Here is a 27,219-nt window from a genome sequence, read left to right on the forward strand (position 1 = left end):
GCATGTATCTTTAACAATATATCCCAACTAATATTTGTTATCTCCAAGTTATCTCAAGCAAACATAGCAGTTAAGTATTAACTGTTTACATAGACATAAAAAATAACTTAGGACAAGGGAAATGGAAATACAAAGTCTAAATCAGTAATAGATTGTGTGACCAAGTGAAATTTAAATACAGATGCAGTTTTATTGTTTTTCATCTTACTTACGGGTCGAAAGTTACTGGTGTAATGTTCTGCCCTCAGAAAGCGCTGCAAATCACTCACATTATTCAGGGTTGCACTCATTCCAATGATTTGTGTGTTTTCTAGAAATGGGGGCAGATAATGTTGAATATAATGAAATATGTCAGCAGCAGCTATCTTTGAAACTGAATCAACTAGCTTTTGTCATAAAATAGTCTCTTAGTTCAATTGTGGGCATGATCTGGTTACTAACGATGAACACTTTGGGTGGAATTTTCCTGTCCTGCCCGTCACTGGAACCGTAGTGGGTGGGATAGGAACATTCTCTCTTCCACCTTCTTCCATTGGGAAAATGATACAAAAGTCTGAGGTCATGTACCAACCGACTCAAGAACCATAAGACACAAGCAGAATTAGGCTACTTGGCCCATCGAGTCTGCTCCGCCATTCAATCATGGCTGATATTTTTCTCATCTCCATTCTCCTGCCTTTTCCCCATAACCCCTGATCCCTTTATTAATCAAGAATGTATCTATCTCTGTCTTGAAGACACTCAATGACCTGGTCTCTACAACCTGCTGCAGCAAAATGTTCCAGAAATTCACCACTCTCTGGCTGACGAAATTCCTCCTCAGAACAGCTTCTTCCCTGCTGCCATCAGACTTTTAAATGGACCTACCTCACAATAAGTTGATCTTTCTCTACACCCTAGCTATGACTGTAACTCTACATTCTGCACTCTCTCGTTTCCTTCTCTATGAATGGAATGCTTTGTCTGTGTAGCGCGCAAGAAACAAAACTTTTCACTGTATGTTAATACAAGTGACAATAATAAATCAAATCAAATCAAAAATGCAAAGGTCCGTTGACCTCGGGCGGATTTTTCAGTCATGGGGTAAACACAGTGGAAAATCTCGCCTTTGAGTGTGTAATCCCTCTCTGTGGACTTCCCTGCATGATGCCTTAATGAGATTACTGGTTTGTATGAGAAAGAAAAATTGCAAGTTCTTTTTATTTTTGAGTAACAAAATTTTCTATTTTCATCATTTTAAAATATATCATGCTTCTGCAATTAACTAACCTCAGCAGTGGCGACTGTGAATTTTTAAAATAAAAACCCAACTGGTTCACTAATGTCCTTTTGAGAAGGAAATCTGCTCTCTTTACCTAGCCCGACCTATATGTGCGTGTGCGAATGCGTGTGCAGGTGTGTGTGTGGAGAGAGAGAGAGCCGTGCCTAACAAGGAGGCCTCTGATGGAGCCAGGCTAAAAATTGAGGCTGGGTGGGAAATGGCCCTAAAGTGGCTGATAATTGGCCAGTTAAGGGCCTCAATTGGGGCAAGTGTTTCAAAAACAACTATTTTCACAGTAGCTGCAGAGGGCGGATTATTAACATAGGAATAAATAGGGGTAGAAGAGACCACTGTGGTGTACTGGTTGGTCACAATGTTAAAGATATGCAATGGTATATTCAAATTCTCAGACTCCCAGGTCCCTGTCTCGGCCAAAAATCTGTTCAGTTCCTTCTTGAAACTTTCAGCATTACTGTGTCACTCTGAGTACTCAAATTTGGATCCTAAGTGTAGGCACAATTTCTGCATCAATCTTTTAAATGGATGGCTCTTGGTAATGTCAATCAGGTCATAAAGTGAACTGAAGCATAACGATGGAGTCATCCATCTATCAGGAGGGGTTGAGGAAGGGCTAATGGCCATTGGTTGCTACGAGCAGTGTGATTGTAAGTGGGACAAAGATTATAGTAAAAAATTTAAAATCGCAGAAGAATTTAATAGGTGGTGTTATAAATGAGAATATCCCCCTCTCGCAACATATTATTTATTCCAGGCCACCTTGGGAGGGAAAAACTGGAGGCAAAATTATTTTTTGTCAGAGTCACAGAGTACCACAGTGCAGAAGAGGCCCTTCGACCCATCGAGTCTGCACCGACGCACGAAATGCCCTGACCTGCCCATCTAATCCCACTTGCCAGCACTTGGCCCAGAGCCTTGAATGTTATGGCATGCCAAGTACTCATCCAGGTACTTTTTAAAAGGATGTGAGGCATCCCGCCTCCACCACCCTCCCAAGCAGTGCATTCCAGGCTGTCACCACCCTCTGAGTAAAAAGGTTTTTCCTCAAATCCTCCCTAAACTTCCTACCCCTCACTTTTAACTTGTGTCCCAACTGTCATCAACTTGTCGCCTAGTGACACATCTTGATCAGATTATTAATCTTTAACAGCTTCAGCCAAATTAAGAAAACATGTCGCATGTGTTGTTTGTGACAGATGTTGGCGGTCATATATTCAACAGATAAATTAGTGACCAAAAGGCTAAATGGAAGGAACGGTCATGAACTCAAGGAGGTAGGAACAAATTAAAACATAAAAATGCTCCAAAGTGCAAGTATTGGTATTACTTACTGCTTGTGTAGAGGATTTTAGACAATACCATCTCTAATATAGCTCCGCGGCTTCCTTCCCCAAGCATGTGCAGCTACGTTAGAAAGAAAAGCAATTACATCACATTATTAGAAAGTAGAAGTGAGGTAGAATAATGATCTAAGATATTTCAGAAAAGAGGAAAACTAGACATCATGCATTAGTGACACATCATTGTTGAATGAATTGAACAAAAAACAAAGAAAATTACAGCACAGGAACAGGCCCTTCGGCCCTCCAAGCCTGCACCGACTATGCTGCCCGTCTGAACTAAAACCCCCTACCCTTCCGGGGACCATATCCCTCTATTCCCAATTCTATTCATGTATTTGTCAAGATGCCCCTTAAAAGATTGGTGTTGAGAACATCTTTAAAAAGACAGGAGACAGAGGGCTGATGACCCAGGAAGTACAGTCTTTCCCAAGAGATCACATGACTGCTGGTGGATGGGAAAAATCAAAGCTCTTGATGTGACAAAAGAGAGATGGTGGCGTAGTGGTAAGGTCACTGAACTAGCAATCCAGAGGCCTTGGCTAATGTCCTGGGGACATGGGTTCAAATCCCACCGTGGCAGCTGGCGGAATTTAAATTCAGTTAATAAATCTGGAAATATAAAGCTTGTTTCAGTAAAGAGACCATGACGTGATCATCGTTTATTATAAAAACCCATCTGATTCACTCATGTCCTTCTTACCTGGTCTGGCCTACATGCAACTCCAGATCCCCCACAACAATGTGGTTGATTCTTAACCACCCTGTGAAATGGGAAATTAGGGATGGGCACCAAATGCTCACATTCCATGAAAGAATTTTTAAAAATGACAGAGTGGAACAGACTCAATGGACAATGGTATTGTCCATCTTGTTCAGACAACTGAAAACTGTCATCAACACTGAAGTAAATACAACAGTGGCTAGGAATGATGAGCTTGGGCTGAGTAGAGAAGGTGGACTGGAGAGGATCTGTTGATAAGTATGGGAATTTTGGAATCAATGGTTGGTAAATGTTGAGGCAATCGGGAGCCAATATAAGTCTCTAAGAATTGTAGTGGGGGGCAATTGGGATACATTCGAAGACAGGATTCAGGGATGTAAAATTGTCAAAATTAAATCTCATAGGTTTAGAACAGAGGGAAAGAGAAACTGCCTGGGATTTTCCAGTCCTATGTCGGGGGGTTCCTCCCATGACAGACATGGCAAACCATTTAAATGACCACTGACTTTGGCAAAAATGGAAAATCCCACCGGCAGGAGGGGCTGGAAAATTCCGGCCTATGAGGCTGCGCAATTAATCCCCGGATTAATGATTAAGATAGAAACCATGTTCAAGATTAGACTGGATAGGCTGAATAAAGAAAAGATGATTAAATAATATGATAACAAGGTGGGGAGTTGTGATTTGGACTGGGGTGGCAGGGTGGCACAGTGGTTAGCACTGCTGCCTCACAGCACCAGGAACCCAGGGTTTGATTCCTGGCTTGGGTCACTGTCTGTGTGGAGTCTGCACATTCTCCCCGTGTCTGCGTGGATTTCCTCCGAGTGCTCCGGTTTCTTCCCACAGCTCTTGGTATAATCTTCTGGTCGTGCAAAAGTCTCCAGGTTTTTATGTGGCTCGCCTGCCTTGCTGTCAGCAGACCCGCTGTGGGGGACCAACTTTGGTGGGACTGGAAGACCCACTGGAAGGAGGGGGCCAGAAAATCCCACGCTAAATTTAATCTTTTACCCTTCTCCCCCCCCCCCACCCCCCCCCCACGCTAAATTTAATCTTTTACCCTTCCCCCCCCCCCCCCCCCCCAAAAGGTTTCCCACCTTCCATGTCCATTGCAGCTGGGGAAAATTATAAACAGACTGTGGTAGAAGCAAGATCCTGCCCCATTCTATCTTGCACATATTAAAATAGACTCGCGTATTTTGACTTTTAACTGGAGTCCTCGTAAACTACTTGTAAAAGTCTCCTGTCCCAACCAAACTTAGAGATTTAGCTGCCAAGGAGCTTGCATGCAGCTTTGTATAGAGACTAGTAAAGACACCATTAACTATCCTGCTTCCTTTTGAAGGAAGCTTGTCTCTGTTTCTGCTTCCCTACGGAGTACAGATAAGGTTAGGAGTCTGTCAAAGGGCCTTTGAATTTGCATCCATCCACTCGCTTTATTGCTGTTTCAATGTGCTGGCTGTCGAGTCTACATTTGTAGTTTCAACTTTTTTTCGATTCTATGGACAAAATGAATGAACTGGATAATCAATATGGCAACAATCAATAAGCTTACCTCGTCTACTACAACAAGTCCCAAACTATTAATTCTTTCTGTTTCTATTAGGGAATTCACCAAACTATGGGCCTTCTCAATGGTGGCAATGTACAGAGATTTCTTCCGTCTACGCTTGATTGGAGGGAACTTGCCTTTGCTTCCAGCATATTCTTCCACCAAGAAATCAAATTCTATTCCAAAAGATGAAAGTCCTCGTACCTAAAGGGAGCAAACAAAAACCTTTTGCTAATTATTGCTTTAAAGTTAAGTTATCAAATACAACATGCTTTTCCCCAATTCTCACTCATTCAATTTGCTCTACTGAAGTACATTGGTTCAATAGTCGACGCATTTGTCTAAGAAGATCAGTAATGTTGGTCCATAGTCAACCTTTCTGGTATGTGTAAATTTTTTAGGGTGTACTAGTTGGTTTTAGTCAGTGCAAACTCGAATACTGAATGGTTTCCTTCTGCACTGTAGGGATTCTATTGAGTCCCTCATGGTTGGGATTTGAGCTAGAGACTCTAGCCTAGTAGATCAACACAAAAAAGGTGTCCCCTCAGTCCCCAGTATTTCATTTTTGGTGATCCTATCACATCTGTAGTATGTGGAGTACACAATGTATGAAGAGGAATTTTGGTATGTATGCTTTGTAAGTCACTATGATATTCTGTCAAATATAGTCACATATACATTGTCTTACTCTGATGTTATATTGCTATTCGCATTAATAGGGATTTTGGATATAACTTACATAACTCCTGACTGCGCTAAAAGCAAGAGAACCAAGGTCAACACTGGAGCTTCTCAAAGCGTAAGTGCAAATCAGTGCAAAGGCATGGAACATCTGGGAGATTATTAAATTTCATTTCCCTGACATTAAAATGTAATAAGTGGGGGTTCTGTGGATGTACGTGGGGTGTAACACAAAACCAGCAGCATAACTCAGAAAGGCAAACTCAATGCACAACTACCAGGTCTGCATTGCACTCTAAGTGTACCAGTCTGAGATTGATATCTTAAAAGACATCTTAATTGAAGCAGGTAATGTGAACCCAACGGTACTTGTGTTGCCTGAAGGACAAATAAATTTACCAGTGCCTTAATCATAATTACGCAAGGACAAATTGATTGAATAAAAATCTACAGGCTAATAATCACATTTATACAGTTTTTATGGAATTCCAAATACATTTCTATTTTTTCATGCAAGATTTGTAATAAAATGCACTTTGGTAATAACCACTGGCCTAGGTAAAATGTCTTGCATTTATATAGCATCTTTCATAATCTCAGGACCCCAAAGGGTTTTACAACCAATCTGAAGTGTTGTCCCTGTCGTAATGTAAGAAATACAATCAATTTGTGCTCCCACAAACAGCAATGTGAAAATGACGAGATAATCTGATTTCATAATGTTGATTGAGGAATAAATATTGGCCAGGACACCAGGGATAGCTCCCCAGGTCCTCTGTGAAGTAGTGCTATGGGATCTAATATGTCCACCTTCAACAGCAGACGAGGCTTGGTTTAACACCTCACCCAAAAGATGTCAGATGAGATTCTCCGGCCTCCCAGCTGTGTGTTTCCCGCCGGCTGGAGGAGTTGTTTGCGAGCAGTGGGATACTCTGGTCCTGCTGCTGTCAATGGCAATTCCTGTCACCTCTGACAGTGCAGCACTCCCTCAGTGCATTTGGAATGTCAGTCTTGATTTTGTGCTCAAGTCTCTGGAGTGAGACTTATCAACTCACAACCTTCTGACTCAGAGATGTGAGTGTTGCCAACTGAGCCACTGCTGACAAGAGAGTGATTTAAGAACCTGGTACCCACTGATCGACACTTGTATTAGAATATTCTTTTCGAAAGCTGTGAATACAGAATTTGTGGGATAACTAAGTCTGATGCACCAACGAATAGCTTTCTTAAAGACCAATTCTCGAAGATTTCCTCTATGTTATTTTAGAGTGCAGCATTAACTTACAGAACTGCATCTTTAGTTAATGAACACTTTTTCTCACCTTTTCCTGGACAAGAGCTACATATGGTAAAACAAACAGAACATCATTCTTCCTGCACAGGAGTTCCTGCATGAACAAAATCTCAGCAACCAGTGTCTTCCCACCACTTGTTGGCAGTGAATAAATTAGATTTTTTCTTTCCTGCACAGATTCCAACGTCAAGCAAGTATGTTGCCACTCTGTGAAGTTTAAGTAAAGATCATTAGATTTTTCACCAAAAATCACTTAGAATTTTCATGAATAAAGACATCTAATGCAGGGTTAAGATCAATTTAAGGTCAACAGCAGTCTTCTTTTACAAGTGGTCTTGCTGTTGTAAATATTTGTCACCGTAAAGGCTCTTGACACGTATCCCGTAATGGAACTTAATCAGCAAATTAGGGGAGATGATGGCCTCGTGGTATTATCGTTACACTATTAATCCAGAAACTCAGCTAATGTTCTGGGGACCCGGGTTCGAATCCCACCACAGCAGATGGTGGAATTCGAATTCAATAAAAAATATCTGGAATTAAGAATCTGCTGGTGACCACAAAACCATTGTCGGAAAAACCCATCTAGTTCACTAATGTCCTTTAGGGAAGGAAATCTGCCGTCCTTACCCGGTCTGGCCTACATGTGACTACAGAGCCACAGCAATGTGGTTGACTCTCAGCTGCCCTCGGGTAACTAGGGATGGGCAATAAATGCTGGCCAGCCAGTGATGCCCATGTCTCATGAATGAATAAAAAAAGAGAATTTGCACTGACATTCTATTGCATTGTTGTTGGTGAAAGCACATGTTGAGAAAGAAAGTAAAATGCAAAATCTATTTTATGATTTATGTTCCGTCAAAATATAAATCAATCCACTTCAACCAGCTTTTATTTTTACCCATACCTTGCATGTGGCTATGATATTTAAACGCCTGGTCATAATATCAAATTTTCAAACCAAATGGAAATAAATAAAAACACAAATTATCTCCCTTAATTCATGTAAAAGTATTCACTTCCTTGCATTGTGAAAACAATCAATTCTTAAACGAAGCCTGATCATATTTTAGGACAAGTATTTGTAATTTTCTCTGAAGTGGTGGTTACTATGTGGTTACTATTCCGCATGCCCTCCGAAAGGCACTGGCTTCTGGCTAGTTTCTTCACATTTGTGCCATCTCTAATACCACCTATTTCCACCTCTAAGATATGTAGAGTGGAAGAAGGTGGTTTTCCACAAGGATACATACCAGGAGTTTAAAAGTTCCTGCTGAGCATTGTGTCCAATTCTTGGCATCTCATTGTGGGAAGGACGCCAAGGCGTTGGAAAGAATGCAGAGAAAATTTGCTGGAACAGTACGGCACGGTGGCACAGTGGTTAGCACTACCGCCTCACAGCTCCAGGGACCCGGGTTCAATTCCAGCTTCAGGTCACTGAGCGTGTGGAGTTTGCACATTCTCCCCGTGTCTGCATGGGCTTCCTTCGGGTGCTCTGGTTTCCTCCCACAGTCCAAAGATGTGCGGGTTAGGTTGATTGGCCGTGCTAAATTGACCCTAGTGTCAGGGGGATTTGCAGGTAAATATATGGGGTTACGGAGATAGGGCCTGGGTGGGATTGTGGTCGGTTCAGACTCGATGGGCCGAATGGCCTCCTTCTGCATTGTAGGAATTCTATGATTCAAAGGAGTACCAAAGAAGAGGAACTTCAGTTATTAGGAGAGACGAGATAATTTGAAATAGTTCTCCTCAGAGCCGAGAATGTTTAAAAGAGATTCAATATGGGAAATCAAAATTAGGTGAGGTCCTGATAAAATAAATAAAAAACTAATTTCACTTCCATTGGCAGCAGAGTCAATAACCAGAGGTCACAGATTTAAGATAAGACCATGGGGGAAAAAAACAAGAATTTTTTACACAGCAAGTTTTGACTACCTGAAATGGTGGTAGACGCAGATTCAGTAGTAACATTCAAAAGGGAATTGGATATATAATTGTAATGGAAAATAACTGCAGGGCAGTGAGGAGAAAGAGAGTGGGAATTAGAACTAAATAAATAGCTTCTTAAACAGCTGGCATGAACATGATGGGCCAAATGGCCTCCTTCTGTGTTTTATTATTCCATAATTCTAACACACAACAGAAGAATGATCATCATGTCCGCACTTTTCCTCACGACTTCTATAGCACCACAGCTCAAACTATCTTAAAATGCTATCTAGTTTATGATAATGGGAGCATCCTCCGAATTTAGATAAAACTGAAGTAAATTTTCCCCAATTAGCACAGTACAGACAGATCCAATGATAGGCAAACTTAATAGCACATAATTAGCCATTTTGATTTGAATTCTGTTATTACAGCATGTTCCTTTACCATTCCAGCCAGATTGGCTCCAAAAGTCTTCCATAAATATTGCCTTACAATAGAGATCCTCTTTCACCACTTTTAAATGATGTATCTTCCTTTTCATCATACTATACTTAACCAACCTCCAATTCTTCCCCATGATATTTACCATAAAGTTCTTTGATGCCTTTGAACTGGAAAATCAGATCCTTGACCTTGCTCGGAAGTCCATAAAAAGGCCCAATATCAACCCCCGAAGTTGCTTCAATAGTTTTCAGAGCAATATTTATTTCCTCAGAAAGGCCAATCTCCTTCAGCTGTTTACTCCTGGATGCCTGTGGTACGGGTGCCGCAGCATTTCCAGCCATTGCATTTTTCATCTGATCTTTCAGGCTCATCTGCTTATTTGCTCCAGAATTTGTAGTCCTTGATTGGTTTTGTATTTTGTTAAGACTTAGCGTTTCATTCTCCGAATGTGAAGGAATATTAGGGTGGTCATTGACACAATAGTTCGACACCTCACTGGTTTCTGATACTAAGCTTTTGCTTCTATGCTTTATCAGTGTCGAGTTAAAGTCTTCCATGAGTGCAAGTTGTGAGCTTGGTAACTCATCTACGTTTCCAACATGCAACACCGATAAAGCTTCAGTACAAATCTGCTCACTTGCAACATTGCTCTTCTTCCCACTAGAATCTTGCTTATCAGTAGCAAGGATTGCATCCTCTGCAGAGTGCTTGTGTGCTTTGTTATCATTGCTTTGTGAACAATTAAGCAAGTTGGGATTCTGAAATGTCGTCAGAGGTTCCACAGCGTCTTTCCGGTCTTCCTGTTCACTTTCCGCTGGGCTTGAAGTAAAAATGGGATATTGTCTTTCTGCATCTTCGAGCTGCGCCAAAAAGCAGCTGTCATCCGCAAAGCTATCATAGTCCCCAAAGAGGTCCTCTTGACTGTCACAGTCAACCTGAAAAAATAGAGAAACACAGGAAGTATTCTCAACTGAAAAGGTGCGCAAAGTCAATCTGTGCACATCAACAACACAAAAAAAACTCAATAATCACAGGAAGGAAAGTTTAGAGGTTAAAAGGCTTAGGGAATCATAACCTGGGCAATGCTCATTAATTAGTTTACAATTAAAATTTGGCGGAGAAGTCAGGCCTTTATAAATATTTGCATAACCTCTAAACATGGGGAAAGGGCTGCGATCCTGCGCTTCATGTTCACTGTTACTATTCAACTGAGAAAATGTTCCTTAAAAACTGAACAATGACTACATTCAGAGAAGGACATAAATAGGAATGCACCACTTCATCAAACTGTTCACATCACCCTGAACTTCCGTCAATTACAATAATCTTAGCATGTGGCAGGAAACTAGACATTTTGTTGTGCTCCTAGTGTTTTTAAAGAAATATCTTCAAACAGATTAATTTGTAATTATATATTGGCTCACAATATATACCTTATATCCAGTCAACTGGACACAAAAACACACATACATAAGACCATAAGACATAGGAGCAGAATTAGGCCACTTGGCCCATCGAGTCTGCTCCGCCATTCAATCATGGCTGATATTTTTTTCTCATCCCCATAACCCCTGATCCCCTTATCAATCAAAAATCTATCTATCTCTGCCTTAAAGACATTCAATGACCTGGCCTCCACTACCTTCTGCGGCAAAGTGTTCCACAGATTCACCACTCTCTGGCTGAAGAAATTCCTCCTCATCTCTGTTTTAAAGGATCGTCCCTTTAGTCTGAGGTTGTGCCTTCTGGTTCTAGTTTTTCCTACTAGTGGAAACATCCTCTCCATGTCCACTCTATCCAGGCCTCGCAGTATCCTGTAAGTTTCAATAAGATCCCCCCTCATCCTTCTAAACTCCGAGTACAGATCCAGAGTCCTCAACCGTTCATCATACGACAAGCTCTTCATTCCAGGGATCATTCATGTGAACCTTCTCTGGACCCTTTCCAAGGCCAGCACATCCTTCCTTAGATATGGGGTCAAAAACTGCTCACAATACTCCAAATGGGGTCTGACCAGAGCCTTATACACATTATATATAAATATTATCTTTTTTATAATGTAGTCTCAAGACTATATAATGATTAACTGGTGTCACTGCAAACAGAATGTTATGTGAACAATTCATTACAGTGCAGCTAAATCTGACCCATTCCCTTCCGTCCCACTAGCTCGCAAGAGTATTCCCAATTCCCAACCGGTTGCAATTTCCCCAAAAGCTAATCTCATCCCAGCTCCTCTAAATTCCCCTTCCTTTCCCTATTTCACCTCTCTACCTCTCCCTTCTCCATCCCCATCTCCCCAGTCTTATGCCTCTCCTCCCCTGAGGCTGCTCTTCTTCCCCCCCCTAGCCAGTTCTCCTCTACTCTCCATCAGATAAGTTTTGCCACTCATCACCTCCCTCCTTCCAATCCTTCACAATCTCTGCACTGCAACCCTCTCCGTACTCTCTGATCTGAAACATTCAAATTGACCGGGGTAACAGGGCTAGGGTCAGGAAATTGTTGTTGGTGCAGACTGGATGGGCCAAATGGCCTCCGTCTGCACGTAAGGATTCTATGACCTTATTCTTGTGTACCACAAGAGATCACACAGTATCAAGAAACAAAAATCTCAGATTTCCAGCATCCACAGTATTTTGCTTTTATTAAAAATCTCATGCTTGCATGCAACTTTTTTCTGGCAATTGTTTTCAACACCCTGCGCTTCTTTGAAATACTGCCATGGGATTTTTTACATCTACCGGAGCAGTCAGATGGAGCCTTGGTTTGACATCGCATCTGAAAGACTGCACCTCTGACAATCATAATCTGACTCCCTCACATGGTAAGACTCCTGCTCTGACCAAGACTGCAAGAAACTACAAAGGATTGTGAACGGAGCCCAATCCATCACACAAACCAGCCTCCCATCCACTGACTCCATTGACACTTCCTGCTGCCTCGGAAAGGCAGCCAGCATAATCAAGGACCCCACGCACCCTGGACATACTCCCTTCCACCTTCTTCCGTTGGGAAAAAGATACAAAAGTCTGAAATCACGTACCAACCGACTCAAGAACACCTTCTTCCCTACTGCCATCAGACTTTTGAATGCACCTACCATATATTAAGTTGATCTTTCTCTACACCCTAGCTATGACTGTAAGACTATATTCTGCACCCTCGCTTTCCTTCTCCCCTATGTATTCTATGAAAGGTACTTTTTGTCTGTATAACGCACAAGAAATAATACTTGTCACTGTATCCCAATGCATGTGGCAATAATAAATCAAATCAACACTACCCTGGACTGTCAGCCTACATTTTTGTGCTCAAGATCTGAAATGGCACTGCAACAGCGCGTTTACATAGTCAGGTTTCCAGGATAAATGTGAACAGAGAAATTTACAAGAGAAATATAAAAACAACACTTTTAAATGGGAGCTGAATTATATCTGCATGCCCTGACCCAACTATCTCTGTAAGAAGTTTAACAACACCAGGTTAAAGTCCAACAGGTTTATTTGGTAGCAAAAGCCACACAAGCTTTCGAGGCTCTGAGCCCCTTCTTCAGGTGAGTGGGAATTCTGTTCACAAACTATCTCTACCATTGTACCTCACTTGACCTTGCATCATGGACCACACTTCAATTTGACTTCCTGGGGATAATTCTGACCGTGTGAGATATAATTCAACAGGCGTGGTGAAATTGTAATCTATTTTATGTAAATCAGGAAACTGACTAATTATCATGAATGTTATATTATTGCAAAAGGTCAAAATTAGCTCTATCCACCCAGTGCGTAACACCATGGAAGTTTACCGAGCATATCTTTTTATAACTAATTAAAATTATTAAAATTGTAAATTGGTTTTAATTTAACTGTCTCGCATTAGAAAATGAGTTGAAGGAAATGAACATTGATGACCTGGTCAGCATAGAGTAATTTTATGCAGTGTGAGGTGTATAATTATACTTCCTCTAGAATCTCCGTACAGGGTTTGGGTGGAGGGGAGATTATCGCCTGACAGAATTTTAATGGAATTTTAAATGTTCTTTATTAAACATGGAGACGTTTGTATTTTATGGCGGAATATAAACCAATAAACATGCTGGAATGGGAAGCAAGAAAGTTCTCAGCAAATATAACCCTCTGAATTTAAAACAGCAGGTTTGCCACACGAGTTAATAAGGAAGTTCTACTCATTGATTCATTTTCTATATGCCACCAATCCTTGACATGCATTTTCTATTTCTCTGTAAATTCATCACTTGTTTATTTATTAGTGTCACAAGTAGGCTTACATTAACACTGCAATGAAAACACAGTGAAAATCCCCTAGTCGCCACACTCCAGCGCCTGTTCGGGTACACTGAGGGAGATTTTTTTAAGCATGGCCAATACACCTAACCAACATGTCTCTTGGACTGTGGGAAGAAAATGGAGCACCCGGAGGAAACCCATGCAGACACGGGGGGAACGTGCAGACTCCGCACAGTGACCCAAGCTGGGAATTGAAACCAGGTCCCTGGCACCATGAGGCAGCAGTGCTAACCACTGTGCTATCATCCTGCCTAATGTCCACTTGTGGACATCAACAAATCTCTGTTGTACTTTTATTGCGCTTTTTGTGCATCTTTACATGTCCTTTGTATTAGCCAGTTATATCTTTTAGCTGGGCCTTCATTATACATGTTGTTTATCTTTTATCCAGATCTTTGTCGTGCATTTTTGTTGTATCCTTTACATGCTTCATGTACACCAGCATATGCCGTGTAGTCCATCCCTTTACAAGTCTTGTATGCAAAGACAGATTTCTTAGATTTGTAAACATCTGATAAATCTTCAAATCACTGTGTGCTGTAATACCTGCTCCATGTAATCCTGGGTCAGTGATGCTGCAGGATGTATCTCCTCCTCTTGCTTCACAATCATTTCAGGAACACTCAGGTAATTATTGTTCTTTTTCTTGCTGGGCGGTGGTGTATTGACACGGATATTTTTTTCCCTAATACGTTTCCGTACAGGGACCCACTGATTTGTATCCTGACTTTCATTGGCCTGGTCCAAATCCATGTTAAGACGTACTGAATGTCACAGTAGGTCTGCCTTGTTTCTTGGTGAACCATGGGACCTGGCTAAAGCCAATTTCCATTCCACAGCATCTTCCCATGAAAACACAATCAGACTGGAATATTTTCACACACATTGGAGCTGTCACAATCACACCCAAACACATACAGCACACAAGACCAAATCACACCCACAATGTTCACAATCATCGTGGAGCTCAATCTGACTCTTCATGTTCACACTTACAGCAGAACAATCACCATCACATTGTGTTCACAATCACACACCAATCGAACAGTCACCATCCCATTCAGTGTTCACAATCACACCCTAATGTTCACACTTACAGCAGAACAGTCACCATCACACTCAATGTTCACAATTACACCCCAGTGTTCACAATCACACTCAGTGTTCACACTCACAATGGAGCTGTCACAATTACTCTGGTGATGATGGTGCCGCTGCACTGACAGTTGGAATTTAAACGCTGCAGATTGATTGGTAGCTGTGGATTTGCTCTTGTCCGGATCAGGCCAGCCTCAGCCCCGCCCCCGGTCTCCCTGCCACCGCCGGAAGGAGGCTTGTTTCTGAACGTGCGGGGCCGGGGGCGGGGCTACACTCGGCAATTACGCAATTTCCGTCCGGATGTCGCCCTCGGCAAAGCGTTGAGATCTGCGCGCACGCGCAGAACGTGCTCTATGAAGATCCGTGCGCACGCGCAGACCGTGTTCCATGAAGATTTGTGCGCACGCGCGGACCGTGCTCCATGAAGATTTGAGCGCACGCGCGGACCGTGCTCCACGACGATGCGCGAACATGCAGGCTGTACCACCGCCTCAGTGTTTGCGCACGCGCAGAAAGTGCCCATGAGCGTTCGCACACGCGCAGATCGTGCGTCCAGGTGGTGTTTGCGCACGCGCAGATCGTGGGGTTCGAGCAGGATGCTGCGGGCGGTGAGGACATGGCGTCCAGGTAACAGGCCAGCAGCTGGTAGAAAGTGCTGGCAGCGGGGACGGTGTGATGACTCGCTTATAGGGCTGAAGAAGTCCATATTTTATTTTTCTCTCCTCAAACACTGATTATGCCGCACTGTTACCTTTACAAGAGTCACTGGTTAGTTGGGCCCCAGCAGTAATGTTGTGTCTGATTGGGTGGCACAGTGGTTAGCACCGCTGCCTCACAGCGCCAGGGTCCCGGGTTCAGTTCCAGCCTCGGGTCACTGTCTGTGTGGAGTTTGCACATTCTCCCCGTGTCTGCGTGGGTTTCCTCCCACAGTCCAAAGATGTGCGGATGAGGTGGATAGGCTCAATAAGTACTCAATTTATCACAAATTGCCCCTTGTTATCAGGGGGACTAGCTAGGGTAAAATGTATGGGTTTATGGGGACAGGGTCTGGGTGGGTTGTGGTCGGTGCAAACTTAATGGGCTGAATTGCCTCCTTCTGCACTGTAGGGTTTCTACGATTGTGGATGTCAGACCAGAGTCTAGGAAGGAGGTCAAGGACTTTAGAGAGGATTTGTTCAGATTGGTACCAGGAATGAGGGGCTTCAGCCAAGAAGCTAGCATTGCTCATCTTGGAGTGGAGAAGGGAGATCTTAATCAAGGTGTTAAGAATCATGATGGGTTTTGATTAAAGTAACAATTTGTTACATTGACAGAAGAATTTATAACCAGAGGAGACACATGTAAAGTAAGTGGCAGAAGAGCCAGAGATGAGGTGTGATCTTTTTTATTAAAGCAAAATATTGCAGATTCTGGAATCTGAAACAAAAACAGAAAATGCTGGAAAATCTCAAGTCTGACAGCATCTGTGGAGAGAATAGAGCTCATGTTTCATGTCTGGGTGACCCTTTTGTCAGAGCCTTTTTTACCTTTAAGAAGAATGGTTTGGAATGCACTGGCTGAAAGGATGCTGGAAAGGTATTAAATAGTTTCTTTCAAAATGGACTTGGATTAATAGTTGAAAAGGATATATAGAGGGTAGGATTATTAAATTTGTCGACGACACAATGATTGGCCAGGTGGTTAACAGTGAGGCAGAGTGTCTTGTGATACAAGAAGATATAGATGGAATGGTCAGATGGGCAGATAGAATTTAACCTTGAAAAGTGTGAGGTGATGCACTTTGGAAGGAGTAATTTGACAAGGAAGTACTCATAGAAACTAGAAGCAGGAGTAGGCTGTTCAGCTCTTCAAGGCTGCTCCGCTATTAATTTTGATCATGGCTGATCCCCCCCATAGAAACAATGAATGATAAGACACTAGGAAGTTATGTGGAACAAAGGGACCTTGGCATGTTTGTCCACAGATCTCTGAAGGCAGAAGGGCATAGTAGTAGGGTGGTGAAAAAGGCATATGGGACACTTACCTTTATCAATCGAGACATAGATTACAAAAGCAGGGAAGTCATTTTGGAGTTGTATAGAATTTTAGTGAGGTCACAGCTAGAATACTGTGTGTAGTTCTGCTCACCACATTATAGGAAGGATGTGACTGCACTGGAAGGGGTGCAGAGGAGATTCACCAACATGCTGCCCGGGATGGAAAATTTATGTTATGAAGAGAGGTTGGGTAGGCTTGTGTTGTTTTCGTTGGAGTAGAGAAGATTGAGGGGTGACCTGATTGAGGGCCATGGACAGAGTGGATAAGGAGCAGCTGTTACTCTTAGTTGAAGGGTCAGTCACAAGGATACATAGGTTCAAGGTGAGGGGCAGGAGGTTTAGGGGGGATGTGAGGAAAAACGTTTTGACCCAGAGGGTGGTGATGGTCTGGAATGTGCTGCCTGGAAGGGTGGTAGAGGTGGGTTGCTTCACATTCTTTAAAAAGTATCTGGGTGAGCACTTGACACATCATAACACTCAAGGCTATGCGCCAAGTGCTGGCCGATGGGATTAAGTGGGAGTTCTGGTGTTTCTAATGTATTGGTGTGGAGCCGATGGGCCTCTTCTGTGCTGTATGATTCTATGATAAATTTGCAGACACTGGGAAAGAGTGGAGGTGTGATTTCGATTGGATAGCTCTTTGAAAGTGTAGACGATAGTTATCTGACTGCAGATTTGGGAGCCCTACTTTAGAAAGAACATTAAAACCATAGAGAGCGTACAGGAATTTTATCAGGATGGTACCTGGGATGGGAAATGATAGCTCTGAGAGGATACAGGAACTGTTTCCACTGAATCACAGAGCAGATTTAATTGAGGGTTAAAAAATTATTCATAATTTGATAGATGAATATAACTCTGATTGGCAAACCAGATATTGGAATGGGGCACCAATTTTAAAATGATCGGTGCAAGTGGGGAAAGACTGTAGGAAAACTTTTAATTATATAGAGTTGTTGGGACATGGGATGCCTTGTCACCCTGAGTGATTGAGGGCTGGTCTCCTTGAAGCAGCATGGTGTGCTGCTCTTCTAAATTCCAGCTTTCTCTGGTTAACAACCATGCAAACGACATCTCCTTTAAGTCTACCGCCTAACTTCGTGGCTTGATTTCTCTTTCTTCACCCCGCCTAACCCCCCCCTCAATTGTACACAGCCAATCTCTGAGTTTATGACCTTGGTAAGAAGTCTCACAACACTAGGTTAAAGTCCAACAGGTTTATTTGGCAGCACTAGCTTTCGGAATCTCAGACTCCTTCACCAGGTGAGTGAAAAGCTGAGTTCACAAACAGGGCATGTAAGGAGCCTGAGACTCCCAAGAGCTAGTGCTGCCAAATAAACCTGTCGGACTTTAACCTGGTGTTGTGAGACTTCTTACTGTGCTTACCCCAGTCCAACGCCGGCATCTCCACTTTCTGACCTTGCCCAGTGCAATTGATCCCCTTGCACAGCTAAATTTGTTTACTTCTCCACTGTTGTTTAAATTTCCTCGTTCCCAGCACATTTTAGATTCAATTTACCCAAAAAGTTCACCACCAGTTTGCAGCAACCTGACTTAGATCGAGTGCTTTTGGGGATTGGATTGCTTTGGATTGGCTTTAAGATTGGTCTACAACAGGGACACCCAATAATTGAATGCAAATGCTCTAAAACTTCAAAAGGGCTACTCTGCTCTGTAACTTGCATCATATAGGAACCGAGAATTAGATTTCATACGGTGGATCTGAATTTCTTGTTGCCTCGTTTAATGCTTTTTGAAAATTTCTGTACTCTGTGCTGAGGAACTAGCAGATATTAACCCTAAGGATAATAAGGTTGATCCTACACAAGAGTCTGGAACTAATACAATTACTTTGACAATTATCACTTGTGAAGTGCCCTAGGTATTTGAGTACCTAGCTGTGTTAGATTGACAGCAGGAATTGTTTGGAGGCAGGAATTGTCTGCACAATTGAAACCCTGGTTTAAAATCTAATGTTGAACTCCTGCTCTAGAGGGCAGTGATTCCGAGCATTTGCTATGTAGCAAACCCCAAGCTACATGAAGGCTGGCCTACCATTCACATACCCTTTATTTTTCATTTATTTGCTTTGCAGCATACTGGCAAAAGGGGATCAGCACTCAACATATCCCAACGACTAGCAACACTTCTGATATGGTAAGAAAACATTTATCTAATGTGAACAAATGTCACGAGCTGTTTTTGTAGATTCCAGAAGTCTATAGTGGTCTCAAAATGACATCGCTTTCTGGAGGCAATGATTAAATAAAGTTGTGACAATGCACCATGCCAGAGAAATTCTGTTGATACAGATCAAAATGAATATATAAACTTGTTCTAAAATTTCCAGTACTACTATTCTGTATTGAAATTTGATATTCCATTGGAGTTGACAGGAGAGGTTGATGTGCTATATCTCATTATAGTTGAGTGTAATTTTACTTGGTCTTTCCCAGTGATTAGGAGCAAATGTACTGAATAGTGTTACTGTCAACTAACTACACATGCTAGAAAAATCTTGGGTTCAATTATTGGTCACATCAGCACGTCTTCCCACTTTTAAAGATATTTTGTACCTAAAACCCCACGTCCACTCAAACCAACATCATCAAAACAGATAAATGAGATCATTTGAACCAAACAGTACAATTTACTTCAAATCCAAAAGTGACTTCACACAGATTCATTGCCTGCAAAAAAAAGCTTTGAAATCTTTTCTGAGAATGTAAAATCACGTTGGTTTTTTTTCTTTCTCTCTTTACTCTTTTAAAAGACTGTTTTATGCCTATTTCCTCTTCTGAAAATGTTTACCATGATTTTCTACATTCATTATCCTCTTGACAACTAACTTACCTAAAGTTTAAACTTTATTAGTGTCAGAAGTAGCTTACATTCACACTGCAATGAAGTTACTATGAAAATCCCCGAGTCGCCATGCTCTGGCGCCTGTTCGGGTACACTGAGGGAGAATTTAGCATGGCCAATGCACCTGTCCAGCATGTCTTTTGGACTGTGGGATGAAACCGAAGCATCCAGAGAAAATCCACGTAGACACGGGGAGAACATGCAGACTCCACACAGACAGTGACCCAAGCAGGAAATCGAACCCGGGTCCCTGGTGCTGTGAGGCAGCAGTGCTAACCACTGTGCCACCATGCTGTCCACCTGTGTCTTCCTACAGTTTCTTTTAGTCTTCCCCACATTACTGTATCTGACATGATATACTCCCCATAAAAGAAGACCATCTATTTCGCTCATTTCCATAATATTACCTGCTTTCACCTCAGTATATCTGGTACTGAAGGACTCTCAATATCTTTATCATCGTGAGTTTGGACTATTCCAATGCACTCGTGATCAGTCTACCTTCTTTCACTCTCTAAATTTTATATCATTTCGAGTTTTGCTGCTTGTATCATATTTCACACCAAGTCCTGCTTACCCATCATACCTGTTCTTGTTAACCTGCAATGAGATTTAAGATTCTCATCATCGTGTTTAAATCCCTTTATAATTCAGCCTCTCCCAATCTCTAACCTTCCTCCCCCGCCACCCAGCGCTTTAAATTCTGCATCCGACCCACTCTCCATTTGCCTGACTCTGAACTCTTGTACACCCCCTCCTCAATTTGCCCCATTATTGGCGGCCGTGTCTTCAGCCAATTAAACCCACAGGATGGAATTTCTCTGCAAAACCCCCTCTGCCTCATTGATTTTCTCGCCTCTTTAAAGGCTTCTTTTTTGGCCAAACTTTTGGTCGCCAACACTGCACACTAAAAAAAAGTTGACATTTTCTTCTTTTATACCTACAATTTATCTAATTGTTTGTTGAAGATTTAATGTTTTGATAATTGTCCTAATGGGGTAGAAATATTAAGGGATGAAATGCAAAATGCCCTTGTTTGTTTCCTATCTCATTGTGACTGATGCTGTGTTGTAAACAATTCATTGCTTTTATCTTTGAACTGAAGCTGGGAAATGGTTGGGACATGAATGTGCTCCAAATGTTCATTTTCTTACAGCCGATAAAGTTAGAAAACCCTTATAAAGAACCACCCAAGAAATGCACTCTGTGTGGCGTTTCAGTGGATTACAAGAACACACAGGTTTGTTCATTTAATTAATTGGGTGTAGGGGGAGGAACTGTATGTTAAGCAAATGAAGGGGGTTTTTGCATGTGAAAGTATAAATATTATAATTCCACCACTGACTCAATGCTACTGTTTTACTGTGAAGTAATGCATGGATTGCTCTGTATAGCAGCTGTTTAAAAAGCAGAGTATGATGCATTCTTCAGAGGATCTGTGTCATCTGAACGGTGCAAGAAACATCAAAGCTCTTCTAAATTAAATTCCAGTTTGCATATGTTAGTGCGGCTTCTTCAGCATCTAGTGCCGAGGATTAACAATTATATTTAAATCTTGTATAGAAAGAAATATGTAAGTAAGAGACAGGAAGAAAAAGTAAAAATGAAATTAAGAAATCTCCAACACTAAATTCTAAAGGAATAAGATGGGTGGAGAACACAGGATAAATTTAAGTTTACTTATTAGTGTCACAAGTAGGCTTACATTAACACTGCAATGAAGTTGCTGTGAAAATTCCCTGCTAGGCAAGTGATTAACAGAAAATAAACCTAAGTGGATAGCTGAGTATCCATTGATTACATTGACTGTATTGTTAAACAGTTTACTTTTCTCTGCCGTTTTCATTCCTTATCAAGTTAGAGAGTATATGTTTTAAGGTCAGGTGCTACAGTTTTGCAAAAATAAAGATTAAGTTTATTGTTCAAATTGACAGTTGAGAAGGAAGATGCAGATTGGATTATTTGCCCAGTTTGTATGTGACACCTCCATTGTTATGGCTGTTCCATGAATATGTTTGTGTTGCTTTTGGTACGTGTCTTATTGCTGCTAATACTAAAGAACACGGAGTTCTACAAAAAGCCAAACACTGCGGATGCTGGAAATCTGAAATTAAAAAAAAGTGCTGGAAATATTTAACAGGTCTGGCAGTACCTGTGGAGAGAGAAAGAGTGTTGACGTTTCCGAGCAGGGAGTTATAAAAGTCGATCCCATTTTAGAGGCTACACATTAAATAAGGATCAGGTTAGGATTTATTCCTACAATCTTGGTGCTCATCAAGGTGATTATGGAGGAATATAACATTCTTTTTCCACACTTTCATCATTGTATTTCCAAGTCAGGTGCGATACCACTTGAAAGGTGATGCTTCCTCTATTCAGCTTTGATATATATGCCTTGATCCTGGTTTCAGCTTCAGAAGCGCACCTGCATGCAGCCATCCTTGTAATTGCCCACTTGCAGATGGCGTTCTGCTATGGGTCCATGCCTGCCAGTTACTGGGTGATGCTACCCAAACTAATTTCGCAAATGTTCCAAGACAAATGAAAGCTTTGATACTCATTTGCTGTTCAAAATAAATCCCCTCTTAAAAAGAGAAACTTGAAAACTAGCAGTGTTTTTAATGGCTTGTTTACTTTAGTTTAAACTAAATACAAAATAGTTGTACATGAACCTTGTGAATGCTTTCTGACACTAACATCTACTTATTTTTTTATAGCTTTTGTCCCAGTTTATATCTCCATATACAGGTCGCATTTTTGGGAGACACATAACAGGTAAGACCCCAAAAGTCTTTGAGTCTTCAGAACTCTGACAGAGAAAGTTCCTGCTGTTTCATATTGGTGAAGTTGTGAAGCCACTGTGTATGCGAGTTTGGAGGGATCCAATTTGCATTCGGGATCTGTTGAGCTTCTTAATTTAATAGAACAAGGAATCGCACATTGCGGAACATTGAAACTCCAGCATGCCCTGAAGCAGGAAATTCCAGTTAAATTCAGCTATGGTCCAGTTCTCCCAGTCATCAAGGTCTGGATTGATTTTCTCAACAACAGTACTCGAGCCAAATGTCATTAATTTTATTTATCCACTGGCTTTGACAGCCTGTGTTTGCCCGAACAACATTGCAAAACTCACTGAGTTCTTTTTTTAAAATCAACATGCAATCGCAGGTATATGTAATACCACCTAAGAAATTGACAGCAATATTGGAACTGCAAATGTTGGGAGGGATACCCCTCCAAGCAAAACTCAACCAACATCAAGCATTAAGGAGGCAAAAAGAGAGAACGAGAGGCAAGCAGAGAGGAAGAAAATTACACTAACAAACAGTTGTTAAGAAAAGTATTAATTTGGTTATATTTCAATGGTCTTGCTTCTATTGAAGGTTTAAAAATAGATTAGAGAAACGTCATTTCTTTCATGAAGTTGATTCTAACATGATCCACCATGCAGTCTACCACGAAGACAAGATTGCTGCGGAAATATTAGTTCCACCTCAGTTACTACAATAGCTGCAAGCTAACTGTGTTTGAACATTTACAGAATTGAAAGCTGGTTAGCGTGAACAGAAATTGGAAACCAATTTATAAGTTAAAAGCACCAACTCAAGGCAGTAGAAATGTTACAAACATTTGAACATAAGAAAAAAAGAGCAGAGGTAGGCCATTCGGCCCCGGAGCCTGATCCGCCATTTGATAAGATCATGGCTGATCCGTTTCTGTTTCAAGCTCTAGATTCCCACCTACACCTGATAACCTTTGATTCTCATGCCTAACAAGAATCTAACTACCTCTTGCCTTAAAAATATTCAATGACCCCTGCCTTTTGAGGCAGAGAGTTCCAAAGTCGCACAACCCTCAGAGAAAGAAATTCTCTTCATTCTTTACATTTGGGTGCATTCATGTTGGAATAGATAAATCTGTTATTTAAAACATGTTGGACAAGTCTGTGGACTTCACTGGGTTAAGATCTCTGATCGTCAGCTGTGCAGGAATTGAAGTACTGTTGAGCGAGCACGATAAATCCATTGTTTTTAATTTTTTTGCCTCTTTTAGGTTTGTGTGGAAAGAAACAAAGAGAAATTTCCAAGGCCATCAAAAGATCCCAACAAATGGGTATGTGACTTAAAATGAGCTTTAATTCTAAAACTAGCATGGAATACCTTTTTTTCTTGATCTTGATTTTCCTTTGGGAAGGGTTTTTTTTCCAAAGGAATGCAGGGGGGATAAAACGCCTGACCTAGGGATGTTTTTTATCCTACATTTAAAGATGCTATATTATTTTTGTTTCATTTATTCCTTCACGGGAGGCAGGCATCGCTGGCTAGACCAGCATTTATTACCCATCCCTTTTATAATTGCAATTTGTTTTAAGACTCCCGTGCATTATTTTATTCCACATGATTGCTTTGATAACAGGCCTAAACAGGTTTACTGGTATGAAATGGTGTCCCTTTTGTCCGACTCCTGAAATTTAATGTAAAGTAATACTCTGCATTTACCTTTTCCACTCCCTTATTTATTATATCCCTCAGTAATATTGCCTCTTTTCCAGGCTCAAAAGCCCAAACATCTCCAGTCTTTCCTCTTAACTCAGATCCTTTACTCTCAGATCTGTCTAATGGTTCTTTTCTGTTAGTTTCCAGAGCTTGAATATCTCCATAGTATCTCAGTAATTAGAACTGGATACTGTACTAGTAATTTAAAAGCAAAATACTGCGGATTCTGGAATCTGAAACAAAAACAGAAAATGCTGGAATATCTCAGCTGGTCTGACAGCGTCTGTGGGCAGAGAACAAAGTCAACGGTTCAAGTCTGGATGACTCTTTGTCAAAGCTCTGACGAAGGGTCATCTAGACTCGAAATGTTGGCTCTATTCTCTCACCACAGATGCTGTCAGACTTGCTGAGATTTTCCAGCATTTTCTGTTTTTGTTACTGTACTAGCAATGCAACCTGACCAGAACCCCTCTACAGTTTGATCACAACATTCTCTGACAGTAGTCGACTGTTTGGCTACGAAAGTCAACGTTCTTTATTAATTGGACATGTTGAGTACTGGTTCTATTAAGATTCCTAGATCTCAATTAGCTTCCTTTTCAACATAACACGTACACATAGGTTGCATGTTTCCCTATACAACGTACTTTTCATTGCCAGCAATTACATTTAATCTGTCACTCTTATGCTCCCTTATTATATCTAGCTTGTTCCTCCAATTTCACCACCTTGAAACAGTTGTAATCCTGGAATTGAGCCCCGAATACTCTGCTCAGTACTCCCCACCTAACACAACTTGTTCAAAATCTTTGAATCAAACTGTCGTCAGTTGGAGCTTAGATCTGCCCCCTCCCCCCAGTATTTGTCTCATTCACCTGTTAAGAGATTACATGTTGAGTTATGTGGGGAATTTTTTTGTATTAATTACTTTCTCCCCTCTGTAGGATTTATGTCAGTCACGTTGAAAGACCCTGCTTTCCTAAAGGATCCAAACATTTGTGATTTCAAACTTCGAGAATAACCTTCAACCTGTGACTATTTATGGAACAATGCTTTGGAATTTCTTAGTTATATTCCAAGAATCAATAAAGTGAATTGAATGCTGATGCCTGGGAAGATTTGTTCGACAAATACATTTTCAGTGCAAAGAGAATGTGTTTGGGGTACCTGCAGCTAGGTCTATACAGCTGCTTTGCAATATTATTACACTTTTTACTGTAGAAGTCTTTTCAGGTACAATAAAGTATTTTTACACTGTCACTTTAAAACATTGTATTCATATGGAACATCAGTGTACCACAGATTTCAAACACACTGCCCTCCACTTGGTATCCCCACCTTTGTATCCATCAAGTGTCTCTCATAACCTTTCTTCTAGGATGTTGAATAAATATAGTGAGAGGGCACACCCCTGTTGAACACCCTTTTTGAATCGGAACCATTCTGATAGTATGGCCCAACTCGTTGGTCGCAATAAAGCTAGCTTGGCTAGCAAATCGATCTAAATTGAGTGACTTACCATTTAGCCATTCAAGCCTGTTATTCAATTCCTTTAGACCATGAATAACAAGTACTGGAACTCCATTTATCCAGCTTTGCTCCATACCCCTTGATATTCTCGATAACAAAAATTGATCTGTCTTAAACTTCTATCCAGACTCTTAGGCCATCAGATTTTCACTAATTTTTGTGTGCAAAAAGATGCTTCCTGATTTCACTTCTCAATAGGGAAGGCAGTGGCATAGTGGTATTGACTAGAATCCTGAGACCTGGGGAGCTGGACTCAAATCTCACCATGCAGATTGTGAAATTAGAATTCAATAAAAAAAAATCTGAAATTAAAGATCTAATGATGATCATAAAACCATTGTCGGAAAAACCCATCTGGTTCACTAATGTCCTGTAGGGAAGGAAATCTGCCATCCTTACCCGGTCTGGCCTACATGTGACTCTAGACTCAGCAATGTGGTTGACTCTTAACTGCCCTCAGGGATGGACAAGAAATTTTGGCCCAATCAGCGATGCCCACGTCCCATGAATGAAGTGTGATTTTAATTATGCACTGATATTTTGGATTCTCTTAACTGTGGAAATAACTTTTCTATATTTACCCTATCAAATCCCTTAATCATTTTAGCACCTCAGTAAGTTCAAGAAATAGAAACTGCTGCAACCTGTTTAATTATGTGTACATGAACACAGCGTTGCCACTTCACAGCTTCTTGCCTTGTCACCATTTAGAAAATATTCTGCTTTCTTAGATCCAAAGTAACCTCAATGAACACCACCTGCCAGGTTGCTTGCCATTGGTTTGTCTGCATTCCTTTGTAACTTACTGAACCATCAGTCCTTTTGAGGTGAACTTCCAAACTATAAAAACCTGTGGACATTGAGATTTTTGTAAATAAACCAATTGAAGCAATAGAAATAAGTAATCTCTTGATCATGAAATGGGTATTTAAATAATTGGGTTAAACAGCCTGCCTAGAAAATCAGCACCCAATGCAGGAATAGGCAATGTAACTTAGATCTGTCTGGAATCCGAGTACCTAGAAACAAATCTGAAACTAAGCACCTGGATGGCACGGTGGCAGTTGTTAGCACTGCTTCCTCACAGCTCCGGAGATCTTGGTTCGATTCTTGGCTTGGGTCACTGTCTGTGTGGAATTTGCACGTTCTCCCCATGTCTGTGTGGGTTTCCTCCCACACTCAAAAGGTGTGTGGGTTAGGTGCATTGGCTATGCTAAATTGCCCCTTAGTATCCCGGTATGTGTAGGTTAGAGGGATTAGCAAGGTAAATATGTGGGGTTATGAGGATAGAGCCTGGATGGGCTTGTTGTCAGTGTACTTGATGGGTTGAATGGCTTCTTTCTGCACTGTAGGGATTCTATGATTCTCATCTTGTTTAGCTCAAACAAGATTTTTTGCATCTGGTAAGCCTATGTAGTAAATAAACCACCTGAGTAAAATTGCCACTATTGAAATGTTGGAGGTATTTTTGAAGACAAAGTATGAATGCTGCATTATCATTGAGTTTCTGGGAGGGGTGGCTTTGGAACATCATCCAATCTGGCAATTCCTTAAACTTAGCAGCTCTCATATTTGCGAAGTGCCTTAGTTTAATTAGAGCTTTGAAATTTCATTTTAGATGGAGTTAAAGCTGTAGAGCAATTTGTA

General features: G+C 41.2%; 2 protein-coding genes across 4 annotated transcripts in view; one reads left to right on the plus strand and one right to left on the minus strand.

Moving 5' to 3' along the window:
• helq (helicase, POLQ like) overlaps positions 1-14,900 on the minus strand; it is a 47,688-nt gene extending 32,788 nt beyond the window's left edge. For all 3 annotated transcript variants that reach the window (XM_078209898.1, XM_078209882.1, XM_078209891.1), the window contains exons 1-6: positions 14,094-14,900; positions 9,386-10,178; positions 6,896-7,074; positions 4,896-5,096; positions 2,611-2,683; positions 213-310 (exon numbers count right to left, since the gene is read on the minus strand). In XM_078209898.1, the coding sequence (XP_078066024.1) occupies positions 213-310; positions 2,611-2,683; positions 4,896-5,096; positions 6,896-7,074; positions 9,386-10,178; positions 14,094-14,300 (1,551 nt within the window). In that variant the 5' untranslated portion in view covers positions 14,301-14,900. The remainder of the gene's footprint in view (positions 1-212; positions 311-2,610; positions 2,684-4,895; positions 5,097-6,895; positions 7,075-9,385; positions 10,179-14,093) is intronic.
• Positions 14,901-15,183: 283 nt separating this feature from the next.
• Positions 15,184-26,467, plus strand: mrps18c (mitochondrial ribosomal protein S18C). Its single transcript, XM_078225310.1, has 6 exons — positions 15,184-15,272; positions 18,777-18,838; positions 20,703-20,786; positions 22,264-22,321; positions 23,600-23,659; positions 24,987-26,467. The coding sequence occupies exons 1-6, from the start codon at positions 15,242-15,244 to the stop codon at positions 25,061-25,063; spliced, it is 372 nt and encodes a 123-aa protein (XP_078081436.1). The 5' UTR covers positions 15,184-15,241; the 3' UTR covers positions 25,064-26,467.
• Positions 26,468-27,219: the final 752 nt, after the last annotated feature.

The sequence above is a fragment of the Mustelus asterias genome, chromosome 1 (genome assembly GCF_964213995.1).
Source record: "Mustelus asterias chromosome 1, sMusAst1.hap1.1, whole genome shotgun sequence".
NCBI lineage: Eukaryota > Metazoa > Chordata > Chondrichthyes > Carcharhiniformes > Triakidae > Mustelus > Mustelus asterias.

Excerpts from the sequence above, each read along its gene's own strand:
- mrps18c (XM_078225310.1), top strand. The coding sequence starts at position 15,242 with ATGCTGCGGGCGGTGAGGACATGGCGTCCAG. Across the intron at positions 15,273-18,776 it reads GGTGAGGACATGGCGTCCAG|CATACTGGCAAAAGGGGATC; the intron begins GTAACAGGCCAG and ends TTTGCTTTGCAG. Across the intron at positions 18,839-20,702 it reads CTAGCAACACTTCTGATATG|CCGATAAAGTTAGAAAACCC; the intron begins GTAAGAAAACAT and ends ATTTTCTTACAG.